The following is a 19,534-nucleotide window of genomic DNA, read 5'->3' as shown; positions in this document are numbered from 1 at the left end:
CGTCTGCGCAGGACCTGCTCTCGCGGCAACGTCAGTCTCCGTGCATCTCGTGATACCCGGCTTTCCCTCGGGGTCGGGGCCCCACCGCCGCTGTTCTCCTTCACGTGGTTCTCGAGGGTTAGCTCACAGACCCCCGCCGGACTCTGAGAGGCGCCGGTCGCCATGGTACAAGCAGGATCAGCCCCTGAGAGAGCCTTTCTAACCAACGGAGCAAGGAGTCTGGGGCGTCACCGAAGGCCGTGTGTCACCCGTGCCGGAGCCCAGGGCGTGGTCTCGGGAGAGATGGGGCACGAACAGCCCCGAGTCAGCGTGAGCGGCGGGAGGGCCGCCAGGCTGAAGAGCAGCGTCTCTGAGCAGGCGGGAGCCCGGGTCCCTCACAGGTCTTCCTTGAGGTTGAATGTCTCAGAGGCAACCGTTCCAACAGAAGAACTGGACTCACAACAAGTTTCAGTTTTACAGCAGGACGGTGGCCCCAGGCCAGGCTTCCCTGACTGTTCCCAGCTGCAGCGGCTCTGAGCGTGGTGGGCAAGCGGGGCTGGGGGGCCGCAGCGGCTCTGAGTGCAGAGGATGGTGGGCAAGCGGGGCTGTGGGGGCTGCCGCCTCGGTGCCCTGCGGGTCCCAGCCCTGTGGGGCCCCAAGGGGGCTGTGCCGGGCTTCTTCTTTGGAGTCAGGCTCTGTGGAGGGCACCCAGGCTACGGGGCTGGGAAGAGGGTCCTTTCAGAAGCTGCCCTGCGGGTCAGGGGGCTGGCCCGGAGGCGAGCCAGTGCAGGGATCGGCAGCCATCTGGCGAGAGGCAGCCAGGCCTCTCCGGCTCACAGCCCAGGAAGTTGGGGATTCCACTGAATGTGCTTAAAGGTCCACTTGGCCTCTTGGAGTCTGTGGCTGCTCAAGGGAGGGGTGAGAAGTTCTCAAGAGTGCCTGTCACCTTGATTTAGGAGTCGCTGTCTTTTATTCCTCTGTGCGAGTGAAAAGGCAGAAGAGAGAATGGCCTGGAGACATGAATGGGGGAGCTGGCTACAAGCCGTGGGCGGGCGGGGCGGGAGCCGGGCTGGCCCCACCTCCCGGACGGCAGACTCCCGCCCACCCTCCCCTCCGTGGTGCACACTGCCCTGATGGCTCCCGACCCCAGCGGCCGCCTTGGCTGGCCGCTGCAGCTGCTGCTGCTGCTCTCCTGCTGCTTCGCCGCCGCCTGGGCTGATCTGCTGACCTGGCCGTGGTCGTCCACTCAGACGAATGAGTCCACAGCCTCCTTGGTCTCCGTGCCCCCGGGCAGCCCACCTGTGCAGCCCACAGAAGGTATCATCACACACGTGGACCCTCGGGATGGCCCCACCGAGCAGGCGATGGCTTCTGCCAGCCCCGAGCCTCCCCTGGAGAGGCTGGAAGCTGGCCAGGGCAAGGCCTCCACTTCCCCTCCTGCCTCTGCTGCCTCCCGCACGAGCCCAGACACGAAGGACACGGAGAACATTGCTGGCGTCGGCGCCAGGATCCTGAACGTGGCTATGGGCATCCGGAGCTTCGTCCAGCTGTGGGATGACACCACCCCCGCCGAGGATGCTTCCAAGATGGAGACTCTGGCACCTGCCACCCCCACGGACCCCCTCACCCTCCCTGGGCCGTCCAGCACCCCCCAGGAGAACGGGACCACTCGCTGGCTGACCGGTGGGGCCCTGCACTCTCCGGACACCAAGAAGACTGAGGCTGGCAGCCTGCCAGCGCCCACCCAGCCACCACCCTCCCCGGACGGGCCCTGGGCAACACTCAGTGTGCCCTCGGTGCCACCGAAGTCCTCAGGTAGAACTCTCTCCTCCGTGCCGGGCGGGGCCCTTCCCTGGGGGAGCCCGCAGTCCTCAGGTTGGCCCCCGGACCCGGATGGCGAAGGACTCCTGCCCGAGGCAGCCCGTCCCGGCCAACAGCACCCACGCCCCGACAGCCTCAAGCGCACGCCACTTCTGCTGCCCCTGGTGACGGGTTCCCTGGGCACACACGCCGCCCGCTCGGCTCTCTCCCCCGGCCCTCCCGCCAGTCTGTCTCGGGTCTCACTCTCGGCTTTACCTGGGGACGGCGGTGCTTGGGTTTCTCACGTGGCTACTTCTGTGGGGCCTGGTCTTCCTAATAATGTCTTCTTCGCACTGCTCGGGTCCCAGCGACCGACCCCGGCAGTGCAGCCTGTCCGCCACGCCTCCAGCCGCTGCCTGCCCCTGCCGCCCTCCCTGCCGGTCTGCAGCAGCCTGGGCATCAGCCGCTCCTGGCTGCCCAATCACCTCCACCACTCGAGCGGCGAGGAGGTGCTGCTGGCCGCTCGGGCCTGGGAGGGCCTCCTCCGGTCGCGCTGCCACCACTTCCTCGCCTGGTTCTTCTGCCTGCTGATGGTCCCGCCCTGCGGCCCTGGCCCCCTGCCCGCCCTGCCACCCTGCCGCCAGTTCTGCGAGGTCCTGGAGGATGCGTGCTGGAGCCACTCAGACGGGGGCAGGCTGCCGGTCACCTGCGCCTCGCTCCCAGCCCAGGAAGACGGGTACTGTGTGTTCATTGGGCCGGCTGCAGGTAACGGCCGGCCCACCGACCCCACCGTTTCCTTTTTGTCCTTTTGCATGAGCCCGGCCAGGGCTGGTGTGAACCTCACACAGCACCTGCCGCCCACATCCCTGGTGTTGGCCTTTATGAGCAGGTGCCCGTCAAACCCTCAGGAGGCAGGGGGAGTGCAATGCCTCCTTTGCACGGGGCAGACAAGTCTGGAGATGCCTGCATCCAACCCTAGGTTCTCGGCATGACGAGGGCAGATGCGTGGGGAGGAGCCCCTGCCCAAGCATTGTAGTTTATTTAGGCCTTTGAGCCGCCCCCAGTCATGGGGGGGAAACTGAGGCACAGAGCGGCGACATGATATGCCGAGGGAGCCAGGATTCCCTCCTGCGTCTGGTGTCTGACGTCCTTTCTGTAGCCCCAGCCTGATTGGGCAGAGGGGCTGCGGGGGCAGATGCCGCAGGGAGAGAAGACGTGCTTCTCTGAAGGTTGAGCGGCCACAGCCAGGCCAGCGGTCAGTGAGCCTGTGCAGCTCACGTGAGGCCACCCCAGCCGGGGCCCGTGAGCTCCAGACACAGTCTCCCTGCTCCTCTGGTCCGGGGGGCGGCAGGGAGGGCAGCTGCAGCCTCCAGGCCCCTAGCTATCGGTCTGGCCCCGCCCCCCTCCCTGTGGGGAGCAGCCTTGACCACTCATCCATCCCTGCAGTCACTGCCAGTGGGGGCAGGGTGGCTGCACTGGACCTCGAGGAGGCTGTTCCGTGGCTGAGCCCCTGAGGAATGTGTGGGTGCCTCCCTGGCACTGCTGTGCCAGGCCTGGGGTGAAGCGAGGGGGGCTGTTGGCACACAGGTCTTGGCCAGGGCAGGAACAGGTGCTGATGACGGGTGGCACCCAACCCCGAGGAAGGGGCGCACCAGGGGCTGGTCCGAGGGAGGATGGGGCCGCTGACAGGGAGGCTGAGCCCTGGCCCGAGCAGGAGTGGCCCGGAGGGTGTCCGGCAGAGGGACAGCCACACGGGGCCCGCTCTGGGAGGCCCGGTGTGTGGTACGTGCAGAGCTGAAGGCCCTGTGGCTGTCCCTGTGAGCTGGTGGGACTTGGGGAAGGGGGGTCAGGGCCCACAGTGAGCTGCATGTTCCCATGCCCCACCCACACTTGGTGCCCAGACATCCGAAACCTGGGCCGGCAGGGGCCTCCTCCTTATCCTGCCCCCTCCAGTGTGTGTGGCCAGGGCTGCACCACAGGGGGTGCCCTGCCAGGGGCCCCCCTGGTTCCATGTAAAGGAGCCTGGTGGCTCCCCACAGCCCACCTCCCCTTCCTCCTCCTTGGGCCTGGGGCGGGTCCTGAATTCAGCAGACCTGCTGGCTGGCCTCAGACTGGGCCCTGGGCCCTGGGTCTCCATTGCCGTGGGCGGGGGCAGGGTGTGGGATCTCTCTAACTGCAGCTGGCCTGGTCAGCTGAGTGGCCTACAGGGGACTTCTCACTGGACATCTGCACCGCTGGCAGGGCCCCGGGCCTGCGAGGGAGGCCATGTCCCGAGCTGGGTCTGGGGACTCTCCTGTCAGCACTCCCCGTGGTCACTGCGCTCGCAGCCCCTGCAGGCTGGAGGTGGGCTTCGGACGTTCGTCTCACCAGGGCCCCTCCTGGGTGTTGCCTGGCTGGGGAGGGTCCCACGGGTGTTTTCTCCCTTCTTTGCTTTTTTAATTTTTAGAGAGGGGGAAGGGGGGGGAGAAAGAGAGAGAGAAGAAACATCAATGTGAGAGAGAAACATGGATCAGTGTCTCCCACACGCCCCCTACTGGGGACCTGGCCCACGACCCAGGCATGGGCCTGACTTCTAGTCCAACCAGCAACCTTTTGCTTTGCCAGATGATGCCCAGCCCACTGAGCCACAGCGATCAGGGCCTTCCTTAGGCTTTATATTTTTAGTAGGGAACCGTCCACAGCCTGGCTTGGAGGGGAGGGACCAGGAAGACTCCAGCCCCTCTCTGGTATTGGAGAATGTTTCCCTCAGGGACAGGGATCCCCTCCCCCGAAGTTCATGTCCATGGGTCGTACATACAAGTTCTTCGGTTTCTCAATGTCCCATACTATCCTTAACCCCTCCCTGTCTATTTTGTATCTACCATCTATGCTTCTTATTCCCTGCACCTCTTCCCCCATTTCTGCCCCTTTCCCTCCCCATTGATAACCCTCCATGTGATCGCCATTTTTTTACTCTGTTCTATTCTAGTTGTTTGTTTAGTTTGTTTTTGTTTCTGTTTTAGGTTCAGTGGTTGATAGTTGTGAGTTTGTTGTCATTTTACTGTATATATTTTTGATTATCTTCTTTTTCTTAGATAAGTCCCTTTAACACTTCACATGATAGGGGCCAGGCACCGAACTTTTTACTGTCTTTCAGTTTTACCTTGCCCAGAATGTCATCGACTTGGAATAATATAGTGTATGCAGCTTTGTTACACTGTTTTTCCCCACTTAATATCCATGAACATTTCCTCTATGTTGTTTTATGGCCTCAAAACTCATTTATTTTTATCACTGAATAATATTCCATTGTCTCAACGTTCCACGGTTTATTCACTCACTTATTGAAAGACATCTTCGTTGCCCCCAAGTTCGGACCATGAGGAATAAAGCTGCTATAAACATCTGTGTGCAGGTTTTTGTGTGGAAATGAGCTTTCAAGTCCTTTGGGTAAATACCCAAGCGTGCGTGTGATTGCGGGATCGCAGGGTAGGAGTGTGTTTAAGTTCTGTAGGGAGCCAGCGCCGCTGCGCCGTGTTGTGCCTCCGTCAGCGGGGACGCAGCGTTCCCGGGGCCCCGCGTGCCTGCCCGCACTTGGTTGTCTGTGGTCCGGGCTGCAGCCGTTCCGATAGGTGTGAGGCGGTGTCTCGTTGTTGTTTGAATTGGCGTTTCCCCATTGAGTGTGATGTGGAGCATCTTTCCATGTGCTTTTTTGCCATACTTACATCTTCTCTGGGGAGGTGTCTGTTAGGATCTTTGGCCCGTTTTTTAATTGAGTTGTTTTCTTGTTGAGTTTTGAGTATTCTTGTTATATTGTGGGTGTACCTTCTTTGATCAGACACATGTTTTAAAAATATTTTCTTCCAGTCTGTGGCTTGTATTGCCATTCTCTTGATGTGCCTTTTGCAGAACTGAAGTTTCTGATCTCAGAGAAATTAAAGTCCAGCTTATCCATGATATTTTGTCTTGAATTGTGCCTTTGGTGTTGTATCTGAAAAGTCATTGCCTTATCCAAGGCCAGTGAGAGTTTTTTTTCCACATTATCTTCTAGGAGTTTTGTGGCTTTGCATTTTCCATTCAGGCCTGTGACCCACTTGGGTTAACTTCTGTAATAGGTCTCAGTTCTGTGTCTAGATTTAATTTTTTGCACGTCGATCGTCAGCAGTTCCAGCATCATTTGTTGAAAAGATCTTCACTCCATTGTATTGTCTCTCCTCCTTTGCCAGGTATCAGTTGACTGTATTTATGTGGGTCTGTTCCTGGGTTCTCTGTTCTGTTCCGTTGGACACTTTCTTGGTTCAAGAATTTCACACTGTCTTGATCACTGCAGGTGTAGAGTAAGTCTTGAAGGTAGGGAGTGTCAGCCCCCCAACTTTGTCCTTTTTCAGTATTGTGTTGCTTATTCTGGGTCTCTGCCTCTCCGTGTTCACGTTAGAATTGGTTTGTTGCTATTCACAGAGTTGCTGGCTGGGACTTGAATGAGGCGGCAGTGAGTCCATAGACCAGCTTGGGGAGAACTGACATCTCGGCGACGCTGAGTCTTCCTGTCCGTGAACATGGACTGTCGCTACGCTCATTTAGGGCTTCTTTCCTTTCTCTCGTCAGAGTTTCGTAGTTTTCCTCACCTAGGTCTTTACTTATTTTGCTTGACTTCTGTCTAAGCATTTAATGTTGGTATTCTGTAAATCGTATATACTGTTTTTGATTTGAAATCCTACTTGTTCACTGCTGGTGTGTGGAGAAGTGATTGACTTTTGTATATCACTCCTGTGCCCTGTAGCCTTGCTGTATCACGTATTAACTCCAGGAGGTGGCTTTGCTGATGTTGTTAATTATTTTGAATTTTCTATGTAGACAATGATATTTTCTGCAGACAGACACTTTTATTTCTTTCCTCCCAACCTCTGTCATTTTGTGTGCTTTTCTAGTCTTACTTCCTTAGCTAGGACTTCGAGTGTGATGTTGAAAAGAAGTGGAGAGGGGGCACATTCTTGACTTGTACCCGGTCGCAGTGGGAGCGGTCCTAGTTTCTCACCATGAAGTGTGATGTCAGCGGCAGGGTTTGTGTAGATGTTCTTCATCGAGTGGAGGACATTCTCCTTTCCCAGTTCACTGGCAGTTTTTGTTAGGAATGGGTATTAGATTTTGTCGAATGCTTTTTCTGCAATTTCGATGTGATCTTGTGATTTTTCTTCATTAGCCTTGGTGTGATGGATTCTGTTAACTGATTTCAAATGGTGAACCAGCCTTGCATACCTGGGATAAACTTGGTTGTGGCTGGCCTGTTTGCTGAAAGGAAAGCCATCTTCAATGAGGCAAGTCCCCCAATTTCTCCACCTGGTGGTAGGCCACCAGGTGGGCTCCAGCTTGCTAAAGGTGTCACCCACCGCATTCCGGGGCACTGCATTCTGGGAAGGCATTCCTCGGAGCTTTAAGAGAGCAGCTTGGAAGGGACAGTTCGCTTTCTGGAAAGATGTTGGTTCCCTGCCCAAGAGAGCGGACTCCGTGCCTTGGGCCACGCCTCCCACACAGCAGCTGCCAAAAGCTGTGCAGGGAGGCGGCTGCATCCTCCGTTTGCGCTCACGGTGCCTGGGACTGGACGATCAGCCAGTGATCTTAGGGCCTTGGCATTCGAGTCCTGCTCCCGATGGGAACCTGAGGAATGTCATGGAAAGGAAATGGAAGAACTTGGGGAAGGAGCTGCTTGCGCATCTCTGGGGTCCCTAGGGCTGCCTGTGAAACATGCTGCTGTATTCCAGCCCAGAAAGTCGACAGCTGCTGCATCTCGCTCTTAATTGATTTGGAAATGTCCTAGCTCTGTGTGGGCCAGGGTGGCGGTGGAGCATACCCGTGCTTAACTTTGGGGACAGCCGAGTCAGGACTCCATGACCTCTGGAACCCAAGCTGGTCACAGTCCTGTTTCCCAATCTTAAACATCTTCCCGAGTGGACACTCAGGCCCTGGGTACTTCTGAAACAAAAGGACCGTCATGGCAATTGCCGCCCTGGTGGACCTTGGGAGGTGAGTGGGAAGAGACCACTCACCTCCCAAGGACAGGGTCTTCCTATAAGGCCCCGTATTCTCTTTGGGGGCCCTTTGCCCTCAGTAGACACAGAGGCCAGGCCACTGAGGCCAGGCTGCTGGCTGTGTCACGCCTGGCTGACCCTCACTTTCTGTCTGCATGGGGAATCTTACCTGCAAGGGCTGTGAGTGAGGCCAGAGGGCGCCCCGGATGGCTGGCCATGCTGCCCACGTGGCGGGGAGTCAGGACCACGCAGAGCCACACCTCTGACCCTGGGGGACCAGCCCTGGCAGGCACCCCAGTGCTTGTCTCTTTGTGGTGGCCCTTTGTCCTGTCTTCATTTGTGTTCTCAGGGACTCTTGGAGGCCAACTTGCCTTAGAAAGTTGGGGTTCAGCATTTCTTCCTTCTGCCTGCTCCAGGGAGCCCCAGGTCATCTTGGCCGTGCTGGTGGGCTGGAACACACCAGGTGCCCTTCACACGGAAACAGACACGTACACACACTCATACTCACAGTCACACTCACACACTCACATGTACTTGCTCACTACAGCCTTCCTCAGGACACCCGCGCATCACAGCCCCCTCCCAGAAGCACATCTCCGCTGTGTGACTCCCACTTTGGAGGCAGACCCCACCCAGAGTGCAGGTGGGGTGGACTTGAGAGGACAGACCTCGGGTCAGGGCCCTGGGCAACTTCTCCCCAGAGTCCAGGCTCCCCCTGGCAAAATGGATCTACGGGGCAGGTACGGATGCACCAGTCTCTCCTCGAGTTGGTGTCTGCCCCTCTCCTGTGTCCAGCAGTGACCACACTCACTTCATGGGGAGATAGCCCTGCTCTCCCTCCCACCCCCAGCGCTCAGCATTCCTGGTCCCTAGGGCATCGGTCCCAGCTACTAGTGGCCCCATACTCCCAGGAAGCACTGCACCCAACGGCTTGGGCAGGTCCAGGTGCACGGTCAGGTCAGGCCCTGCTCAGACCCACGGTCAGCATTGTGGACGGCAGGGCCCCTGGCCCCTTCTGGACGGACAGGAAATGAAGAGAGAGAACCTGGCACCGCGGCTGCGCCCCAACCTGGGTTCATGCTGCTGAGGGGCCTCCAAATGGTGGGGTGTCATTTAGAACTCACGCTCTGTGACACTGATGGCCCGAGGTGGAGGACACACGTGGGCTGTTCTGATCGTGGGCTCCCGAGGAGAGTGAATAAAAGGGCTGGATGAGCCTCTTCCAGGTGGTCCAGAGGCAGGTGAGGCTAGTGGGGCTGCAGCAGTGTGAACACCAGTGGGTTGGGAGAGCAGCCCTCCCGCCGGTGGTCACCCCCATCACGAGGCTGCTCTCCAGGTCACCCCAGTGTGGACATGGGGTAAGGGGAGGAAAGCCTCTACCAGGCCATCCCACCTCGTAAACCCTGACCAACCTGGGGGCTGGGGCGATTCGCTGTAGCGAGTGCGATGGAGATGGGGAACCACGGGACCCGATCGGGCTGAGCCAGGGCCTCTGGGAGACACAGCTGCTCTCGTGTTCCGCCTTCCTAAGAGTGTGTCTCCGCGACGGCTCCCGATGAGGACACAGCTGCAGGGTACACCCTGTTGTGCGCGGCTTCCTTCTCTCCGTTTACTAGGGAATGAGTGATGTTATTGCCCGTGCCCTGCATTGTTCCTGTGGGTCCCAGTGTGGGGTGGGGATGATGAGTGGGGGTGGAGTCTGAGCTTGGGGGGTGGTGATGGGGGTGAGGGCAGGGTGCAGGGCAGGGTTGCGGGTGGGCTCAGAACCCCCAGCCCTTTGCAGTAGGCTCCTTGGTGACCCCTCATACCTAGCACCCCCACTCCCTCCCCGACCCCGCCCGGCTGTGACCTTGTTTCTCTCCTGCCATGCTGGTGTGGGATGCACCCTGCTGCGCCCCGTCCCCCTTGGGCCTATACGCTTGTGAGGGGACGGTGCAGTGGCCTGTGGCCACCGTGTCCTGGCCTGACATGCATCTGGATGAGACGGGGTGTCCGTCCACATCCCTGGCCAGCAGAGCCAAGAGGAGCAGGGCAGGTGCCAGGTGAATGACTCGGTTTCCCCTTTGTACTCTACACGCAGCCTCACGAGGTGTCTTTCTCCTCTTTGTAGAGAAAGTGGGCACAGAGGTGGGGCTCCTCCAGCTGCTTGGGGAGCCCCTGCCCCCAGAGATCACCCAGACCGACGACCCTGACGTGGGACCGGCCTACGTCTTCGGATCCGATGCCAACAGCGGCCAGGCGGCCCAGTACCACTTCCCCAGCCCGTTCTTCCGTGACTTCTCGCTGCTCTTCCACGTGCGGCCACAAACCGAGGATGCGGGGGTGCTCTTCGCCATCACGGACACGGCCCAGGCGGTGATCTCAGTGGGCGTGAAGCTGTCGGGCGTGAGCGACGGCCACCAGCACATCCAGTTCCTCTACACCGAGCCCGGGGCGGCCCAGACGCACACGGCCGCCAGCTTTCGCCTGCCTGCCTTCGTTGGCCAGTGGACACGCTTTGCACTCAGCGTGGACGGTGACACCGTGACACTCTTTGTGGACTGCGAGGAGGTCCAGTCGGCGCCTTTGGTGCGATCTCCACGAGGCCTAGAGCTGGAGCCCGGCTCCGGCCTCTTTGTGGCTCAGGGCGGAGACGCAGACCCCGACAAGTTCCAGGTAACAAACACCATGGCTGCTGCTTGAGGGCTGCTGCACCGCCCTTGGGGTCCACTCGGACAAGGGGCCGTGCCCATCAGTCCCCACCTGACCTTGGTCTGCTTGGACGCAGCATGTCTTTTATTCCCTGGCACTCTGGTCCCTTGACCACCACCACCAGCAAGGGCCTCCCCAGGCTGCAGTGGTTTCTCTGAGGCCCCCTTGGGACCCCCTTCCTGACTGGATGCTAGCCTCTGCCACCATCTGTGCTCAACGCAAGCAGCGGGCCCCTGCCTCATAATTAAGAATTTCTAGATGGCAACAGCGGAGGGTAGAAGTGAGCATGGGCCCTCTGGGGGGTAGGCTGCACCCCGTGAAAGCTGCACACCCACCGGGCTGGGCCAGGCCTCCACGTCCAGTGTCACCATCACTCCCACGCTGTTATTACTATTTTCCCAAACTGCTAGCCGCCCGCTCAGAGCAGTGTGGGCGAGACATCCCCAGCAGTACCGGGCAGGTGGCTGTCTCCGCTGTGTCCGCCCCCCCCCCGGCCCAGGGGAGCCTCCTCCCCCTGAGCCTGACCCTGACCCCGGCCTTCATTGCAGGGGAGGCAGACTCCAGAGCCTGGGTGGGGGTCTTTCTCCTGGGCCCTCAGACCCTATACTTGGAACCTTTGGGTGGAACCCCACCCCCTGGAAACACCGCGTGGGCTCCCTCCGCGGGCCCCAATTCAATTCTAACATTACAGCCGGTCTGCAGCTGGCACGCCCCAGACAGGGGTCCCTGTGTGTGCTGACGCGGGATGTGTCTTCAGGGGACAGAAAGTTAATTATTGCCCAGACAAAAACTGCTTGATTAAAGTTGTTCTAAGTCCTGGAGATTCGGGTTCTGAAAGCTGCCCTTTCCCCTTTGGCAGAAACTTTCACCCGTGGGGTCGGGGAGCCAGCGGGACTTTGGCAGCACACTGGGCCTCTTTGTGTTTCCATTTTGATCCTCAAACATGATTAACTGGAAGGGGTCACAGAGAGCCCGCATGTTGGGGGCGGGGCTGTGTTTACTGGCAGTTTGTTGTGTGACCTCCCCGGCATTTCTAGCTGGAAAAGTATGCCATTGTCCCATACGTCTTTGACAGAGGAAGGGGAAAGCTGCCCCTGTGCTGATGGGGACTGGATGGGGACCGGGGACCAGGGCTGCGCAGAGCTCCCGGGGCTGCGGGAGGACATCCCCTGCAGTGAGGGCACCGGAGGCTCCCCCCCACCCCCCCAGCCTCTCCAGGCCCTGTGCATTGTTGCAAAACAAAACTACCCGTCGGATACCGAGGCACACTGGGGCTGGGCATTTTAATTGGCAGGTCGTGGTTGCTGGTGAAGACAGACTTCACATTTTGCATAGGCTGTTTGTATTTCTTCTTTTGTGATGGACCTGTGTTCCCATTTTCGTTTTGGTGGGTTCACACATTTCTTTTGGTTTTCACAAACGCTTTACATGTGAAAGAAAGTGACCCTTTGTTTTGTTTGCTGCCAATGTTATTTCCAAGTGTGTCATTTGTCTTTTCACCTTGCATTTTTTAAAAACCATTGGGATATTTAAAGTGTTTATGCGGGTGAGTCTGGGCTGGAGGAGACACCCAGGGCGCTGACCATCCCAGCAACGTCTTGGAGGGTCAGAGGCGGACACAGGCAGCTCAAGGCTGCTGTTGGGCTCTGGGCTGTGGGGGGGGGGGGGCTGCTTCCCGCCGACCTCACTGTCCCGTGCGGCTCCAGGGGCTCCTAGTCCCCACAGACGAGAAGTTCAGGAGTTTCCTGTGTGGACGTCTGGTCAGATTCCAGCTAGGCAAGAGGAGCGGTCTGTGGTCTGGTGCAGGTTGGTTTAAGACAAGGTTTTTCAGACTTTCCGAGTTGGGATTCTTGAGAAAGAAACACTCAGGTCATGTTATTTATACGATTTGGCAGAAACCAAAGCTCAGGGTGCGGGGAGGAACCTGGGCTTGCCCCCAGACCGGCCTCCGCACCCTCCCCCTGGGTCCTTACAGAACCCTTATGGTTCCCGTCTCTGCAAACGTCTGGAACCTCATTGGTCTTTTCCGGTTTATTCTTCTGGTCAGATTCATCATAAATACCCCCGGGAAGTCATTTATTCCAAGGATGTATGTCACAGTGTTTTGTTTATTAACATGCCCTGCTGACCCTTGTTCTGTGTTTGCTGTCCCTCTCCTTATTTATCATTTCAAATGCTCTGTGGTCACACTGTCTTGCTGTCCTTTCTCCTTGTGGGAAGTGTCCCCATGTCCTCATTCGCTGTTTGCTTCTGCCTTTGTGAAGCCACCCTCCTCTCAGCCCGGGGTTTCCGTCTCTGGGCCCCAGTGTCTGTGCGGCAGACCAGCCACCCACAGGCCCCCTGGACCGTTGCCTGTAGCCTGCGGGCAGGCAGGGCCGGGCCTGCCCCGTCCTTGGCACACCCCACGTTCTCTCTCCTGTGTTCAGTGGGGAGTGCGGACGTTGTCACTGCTCCTCACATGCGGCTTTGTTGGCTGCGGCACATAAATAAGCGCTTGGCCCACTGAAGACCAGAGCTTGCCCCCCGGCCCGCTAGGCTGGGGTCACTGGGACAGCTTGATGCTGAGGACAGGGCGGAGCAGGCAGGGAAGATGCGAGCAACCTCGACCCCCATAGTCCTCCTCCCACCGTGGGCCCCCCCCTCCCCTGAAGCCCAGTGGCACCAGATCCGCCACTCTGCACTGAGGGGCTCTGGGGCCTCTGAGGTCGCGCTGACCTGCTCTACCTGTCACCCCTCTTCACCCCTGACACTCGGAACCCTGTCACTCATGGGGACTGATCGATGCAGGTGTAACCTGGACGCAGTGCTGCAGCTGCCAGGTGGGGTCCTGACCCCATGGCATGGAGGAGCGCAAAGGTGTCTGTAGTGGAGGAACTTGCCCGGCGTGACCCCACGGGAAGAAACCTCGAGGCAGCCAGATGCTCTCACACAGTTAGTCGGGGAGTCTGGCGGGGTGCCAGTGAGATGGTCTGGAGTACGAGAAAGTGGACAGTGGGGCGGGGCCCGTCACAGCCGTGGCTGGGGTAGGTGACAAGGGACCAGGGCAACTGAGGGAGGAGGGTCCAGGAGGTGGGGGTGAGGCAGGGGGGACGCAGGGCTGGGAGTGCTATGTCCCCCGCTGCTACATAGGCTTATTCGGCCCACTGCCCAGCAAGGGCATGCCCTTCCAGCAGGGGTGGGTCCGAGGCCACCCGCAGAGCATCCTGGGATCCCAGGGAGGCAGCCCCAACACCAGTGACTTCAGCGACTCACTTTCACAGTACAGGGACCCGGTCACCTACACACAACTTTAAGACATGCGGCCTGTGGCGTAGCAGTGGCAGGACGTGTTTTACATGGGCTTTCCTAATGAAATGCCTGGATTTCATAACGTTTGGTTCTGAGTCTGCTTAGTATTGGCAGTGGGGCTCGTGGCTTTTGCGCTAGTGATGTCTGTCTAACCCCAAGTAGCGGTGTCCTTGGGAAAGCGCCAACCCCAGGCGGGCGGCCAGGACCCGAGCTCTTCCGCCCTCTTCATTTGGGCCTGCAGCGGGTCTGGACGCTCAGGGCCTCGCAGGCAGTGCCAGCGTGTGGATGGTCGTGGAGGGGACCAGCGCCCTGACCCCTGCCTGCCGGAAGCTCCGCTGCCCGACCCCCACCCACAGAGTGCGGCCAAGGGACATTCCAGTCTCTTACCATCTGGCCCCTCCTGCCGTCCCCGGGAGTTCTCAATCTTGGTGACTCACTGTCACCCGGGGTCCTCCCTGTCCCTCCTTCAGCAGGGCTGGTGAGCCAAGAATTTGCATTTTGAACATGAGGCTGCTGCTGACCCTGCATTTTTAAGTTTAGCATGGCCTGTGCTTTTTCTCTGGGCGATGGTGCCCCTGGAGCCTGGACGATGGAGGACACCTGTGTGTGCGCCTCCCCTACACCTGTGCCCACACACCCGCAGGGGGATGGGACACCACTGCCCCGCGGGTCTCACTGTCGGCAGTGGGGGTGTAGGGGGAACGTGGAGTCAGGTAGAACTGGCCCCCCGGAGAGGCTAACCCTTCTGAGAAGGGAGTCCTGGGGTGCTTCCTGGAGGAGGAGGCCTGAGCTGAGCCTCGAAAGATGAGGGGAGCCCTAGGCAAGGGCTCAGCTGGGTGTTTGGTGCTTTGTGGTCACATGCTCCTTGTTGGTGCGGAACAAGAAGGTCGTGAGATCAAGGGTCGGCTGATAGGGGGAGTCCGAAGGGCATTTGGAGGAATAATCGGAATGGCCTTGGCCGGAGTCAGCACGCGGCCCTGGGACATGCCCCACCTGCCACCCGTTTCGTGTGGCCCACAAACTTGAAAGGCTTCCCGTGCTCAAATGGTTGGGAAAAAGGAAGAGTGTTTTGTGACATGTGAAAATCTTATGAAATAAAAATGCCGGTGTCCCTGAAGTTTGGTTAGACAGCCATGCCCCATCTTTTCCCTGTCGTCTGATCGATTTCCTGGTACCACACAGCCCTCGTGACAAAGGCCGGGGCAAGCAGGTCAGCCGGCCCTTTTCAGAGAACGTTCACCGACCTCTGCCCTTTGCCGACCTCTGCCCTGCGGCTTTCTATTGAAGAGGAGTTAAAATGTGTGCCTCCGAATTGACAAAACATGGTCTTTGTGGGGGGAAAACACACTGAAGTAAATCCCAGTGGATTACGGTGTTAAGTAGAAAACAGAAAACGCTAGAAAAAGCACTGAGAATGCTCATAATCTCCTGGTGGGGAACCTTTTGGAAAGTGGCATCACAGACAGAAGTCACAGTGCACAGCAGAGCCTGCTTGTTCCATGTCCCGGCGGCGGCATCACATGCCCCAGGCACAGGGCCCTTCTGGGTTTGTGGGAGCCCCGTTGGCACTGGGAGGCCTTGGGTCCCCAGCTTCACGCACTTGGCTCTGAGCATTCAGCGCCACCCCCGCATCCTTACCCTTTGGGGATCATGGGGCCTTGCAGAGAAGGTCCCATTGCAGCATGGCTGAGGTCCTTGTAAGCATGTGCTGTCCCCGAGCTGGCAACCGACCCCCGCTCTCTGCCTTGGGCTTAGGGCCTCCTGTTGAAGTGGGGGTTCTGTCCTCTCCACGCAGTGGGCCCTCTGCACCCACAGGTCAGGGCATTGCCCCTGCTTGCCGTGCCCTCTGCCTCGTGTCCCTCGGGGATACCACTTTCAGTGCCACACCTCGTCTTTGTCTTACAGTCCTATCCCCTCTTTTAGACACCAGGATCCGAGGTGGCAGGCCCCTGTGCAGTGCCGTGTCCTGGTGCCCAGGGTGGGACTGAGCGCACGTGGGCGGGCGTGTGTGGAGAGGGTGGGAGAGTGGGTGAGTGAGTGAATGGATGAAACGGACTCTGGGCGGAGGAGCCCATGTGCGCAGGGCACCAAGAGCCCACTCCAGGCACTGGGGTCTGTTTTGTCCTCGGCTTCTCACTTGTGTCATGGGAAGGTGACATCGCAAAGAGAACGAGACCTAAATGCCGCCTGGTTAATCCAGTGCCGCCTCCTGCTACGTCTGAGGTTTCACCAGCAGGAGATCTTGCCTGGGCCCGGGCAGGGGCCCCTCTCATCATGGTTTATGTCACCCGCCGAAACCTTGAGCTCAGACAGTGCCCCGATCCGTGAGTCAGGGTCTCTCTGTGCCCCCGCCGCCTGCCTCAGAACCGCCGGTGACGTTTCTCTTCCGCTGCGCTTAGGGGATGATCGCGGAGCTGAGGGTGCGCAGGGACCCCCAGGTGAGCCCCATGCACTGCCTGGAGGACGACGATGATGACGATGACGATGGGGTGAGTCTCCCGCCCCCACCCCACCCCCACTCTGTGGGAGGAGAGTCCAAGTCAGTGGGGGCTGGCCTTCCCCCCAAGAACCCCGAAGTGATGAGACTGGAAAGGTCTCTCGGAAAGATGCCATGTTGGGCACCGGGAACCTGGTAGCATTTTCAGTTGCCCTGTAGCATAAAAAAGAGCCTCCCTTTCCCTGGAACTCTCTGTTCAAAACACACATACAATATAAAGTGAGTGCTGGGTGGAAACTGTCCCCGGGACAGCCAGTGAGTGACACAGTGAGTGACACAGTTGATCATAGCCACTGGGGCAGAAATGTGTGTGTGTGTGTGTGTGTGTGTGTGTGCCCACTCTCACATGGGACCTGAGGAGACAGACCCACCCGTGTTTGGGTGTGGACAGACAGGAGGACAGCCATGTGCTGGGTGGGGGGGTGGGGGGGGAGTGCTCCAGATGACAACACCTGCCCCCTGTGAGCACAGTTGTCAACAGAGCGAGGTCACCTAGTCCTATCTCCTCAGCTGCCTTCCGCTCTGCTCCGTGTCCACCATGTGGCCAGTATGCTGATAAGCCTGGCCGTTGCCCAGGACAGTGGCCCAGGAGCCAGGGTGACAGGTGGAAAGAAAGGAACGTGTTTTTCTGTCATTCTCCGTATGTCTGGCTAGGAGCCAAACTGATTTCCAGTGGGTGGTTCTAATTGGCCTGACCGGACGTGCCTCATTGGTGACCAGCGGCCAGTGCTCACAGGAAGGCCGCTTCCCCCTTGGAGGTCACAAAAAATGCTCCCCCCACCCCCCTTTCTGCCTTCTCCCTCCTGCCCCGGCCTGGGATGGGCCTGGGATGGGCCTGGGATGGGCCTGGGACAGGCGCGACCCGCCCCGGGTTGCTCTCCAGGCCCTGCTGGTGCTGGGGCTTCTGTCACCAGCTTCTTCCTCGTTTCCTGTGACTCCTTCAGGCGTCAGGAGACTTCGGGAGTGGGCAGGAGGAGACCCGGGAGCTTCTCCGGAAGGAAACGGTGAGTAGTAGCAGGGTCTCTGCCCAGGGCCCCGTTCATCCCAGCCTGGGCTATCTTCCCTCTCGTCTCTCGGGGATGCTTAAAACCATTTTTGTCATTCTTCACGTTTCCTTTGGTCCCTGAGGTGACCTTGACATTCTGATTGTCCTACCAGTGAGCTTGTAGGGCCCCAAGGGACTAGAGAGTCTGTGGGTCAGAGAAGGGGAAAGCTGTGCAGGGCCGCCCGAGGCCAGCTCAGTGAGCTTCCCAGCTCACACCGCCTGAAACAACACGCAGGCGGGAGTGTGTCTCGGGGACATGAAGGGGGCTGGGCCCCTCCCCTCCACCGTCTGCCTCTCGGTGTCTTCGCCCAGGGAGTGACCAAGTGCTGAGCTGCCCTGGGAGGGACAGTCGGCACCCTGCCCCAGGTGGGGCATGGGGACCCCTGGCCTTGCCAGGGTGGAGGAGGGGCAGGTGGCTCTTAGGGAAGCAGGGCCAGGGGCCTTGCCTACCTGCGTGCAGGCTGTGGTGCCTGGTGAGCCCCTGGACAGGGGTCAGTGTGTGGTGGCCCAGAACAGTCCCCCGAGTGTCGGACGGCTCGTGTGCTCCTGGCCCTCTGAGCCTCCGCCTCACAGACGGGGGCCGGACTGGAGAACGTGCACTCTCGCCCGCCAGCCTCCTGTGGGACGCACGCCAGCCCCTGGGCATGCAGGGACCCCGCAGCCCTGTGGTGTCTGAGCTGCACGGGAGCCAAGGCAGGAAATGCCACAGCTTGGTGGCCTCCCTTCCTAGCCTGGAGGGTCAAAGACGAAAAAAAAGGGGTCCCTATTTAGACAGTCTCACCCCGAGCCCGCGGCCTGTCCCTGGCCAGGCTCCCAGGTGGTCAGGAACGCCCTAGCAGGACACTGGTGGTGAACGTGGCTTCTGAGTGTCAGAGGACCCTCTAGGGATGGACGAGTCTGGTCCAGGGGGCTTCCCAGCTACAGGGGAGGGCCTGGTGTCCAGCTCTGTTTGCCGCTCACCCACCTGGCTGTGGGGGAGCCCCCATACACGATGTCCCCCAGGTGTGTTTGCCAAATATAGGGTGGCCACATGCAGGAAGTGTTTTGCCCGCGTATTTGAATGTCCACTTGAGCCCACGTCTTCAGCTCCATGGTGCCTCTGGGAACAGGAGAGACCAGTTTTCAGAGAAGAGCAGCCTCATCCCCTCTGGGTGGGGTGGGGGGGTGGCAGTCACCCAGCTGTGGAGCGCCTGGTCGGGGCCCTCGTTGCAGCCACACCCCGTGTGTGCAGGGAACCATCAGAGCTCCCTCCGTCGGAGGTGTCGGTGACAGTGTCGACCGCTTGTCCTTCTCTGTCGGGACCACAGCAAGGAGCCAGGGCTCTGGAGTGTTGCCTTGGGGCCGCCCTGGGCCCTGGGCCCTGGGCCCGGGGAGTGGGCTCTGGTCCCTCCCTCACATGGGGGAAGTTGGTGGGCACAGGGGCTTCCGGTGGCTCGCTGGGCTCCCCAGGTGGGGACGGCCACTCGAGGGGCCCCCACCCCACGGGCTGTTCAGAAGAAAACAGCCGTGGAGGACCCCAAACTTCTTCCCGCCCGAGATGAAGTCCTGATGGCTTCTTACCTCATCTTTCTCAAAGCCTAGAAAGATCTTATCTTACACACCAAATAAATCTGAACCTGCCATCTGCCAGCATACGCATTCACAGGGTGCCTGAGTTCTCTGGCTAATGGGCTGCTTTCCCGCCCTCGCCTTGCCAGGGCACGCCCCTGAAACCCAGCTTCCCCGAGGCTCCCCCGGTCACTTCTCCTCCCTTGGCTGGGGGCAACGTCTCAGAAGATTCCAGAACAGAAGAAATTGAGGAACAGTCCACTGTGTCTTTATTAGGAGGTAAAGCTCTTGCGGAGGGGTGTACGTGTGAGTGGGGGGTGTGTGTGAGTTAGTGCCACGCATAGGCATGCATGTGTGTGTGTGGCTGGGCAAGGGGCTCCTGTCCTTCACGAACACCAGCTCCACCAGGGGGAGTGGTCAGTTGGTCGGTGGGCACCTGCGCTGCCCCCTCGCCACCCTGTCACCTTGGGGATCCTCTGCGGGAAGAAGCTGCCCCAGAAGTCAGGGCAGAGCGGCTGCTTGGCCATATACTTCTCTTTCCCAGGGTTTGTTTCTTGTTTTCTTATCTCTGGGGACATGTGTGGGACCGTCTCGCGTGTGCTGCCAGAGTGACATGCCACCGCTCGGTCGGGGGGCCAGTGTCCCGCTAGGAGGACGTGAGAGTCCGTGGTGAGGGCAGAG

At 59.3% G+C, this 19,534-nt stretch overlaps 1 protein-coding gene across 7 annotated transcripts in view; it reads left to right on the top strand.

Annotated features, from left to right (window-relative positions):
- Window positions 1–19,534, top strand: part of COL18A1 (collagen type XVIII alpha 1 chain) — a 76,786-nt gene that overhangs the window by 29,786 nt on the left and 27,466 nt on the right. For 2 of the 7 annotated variants that reach the window (XM_045852695.1, XM_045852694.1), the window contains exons 1-5: window positions 1,085–2,544; window positions 9,895–10,439; window positions 16,163–16,252; window positions 17,205–17,264; window positions 19,003–19,132. In XM_045852695.1, coding sequence (XP_045708651.1) covers window positions 1,113–2,544; window positions 9,895–10,439; window positions 16,163–16,252; window positions 17,205–17,264; window positions 19,003–19,132 — 2,257 coding nt within the window. In that variant the 5' untranslated portion in view covers window positions 1,085–1,112. Of the gene's footprint in view, window positions 1–1,084; window positions 2,545–9,894; window positions 10,440–16,162; window positions 16,253–17,204; window positions 17,265–19,002; window positions 19,133–19,534 lie in introns of those variants that run through there. The other 5 variants (XM_045852700.1, XM_045852697.1, XM_045852696.1 and 2 more) reach the window with 4 other exon arrangements.

This window comes from Phyllostomus hastatus, unplaced genomic scaffold (assembly GCF_019186645.2).
Source record: "Phyllostomus hastatus isolate PE091 unplaced genomic scaffold, TTU_PhHast_1.1 phas_contig_948, whole genome shotgun sequence".
Taxonomy (NCBI): domain Eukaryota; kingdom Metazoa; phylum Chordata; class Mammalia; order Chiroptera; family Phyllostomidae; genus Phyllostomus; species Phyllostomus hastatus.
This window is presented reverse-complemented; position numbering and strand designations above follow the sequence as displayed.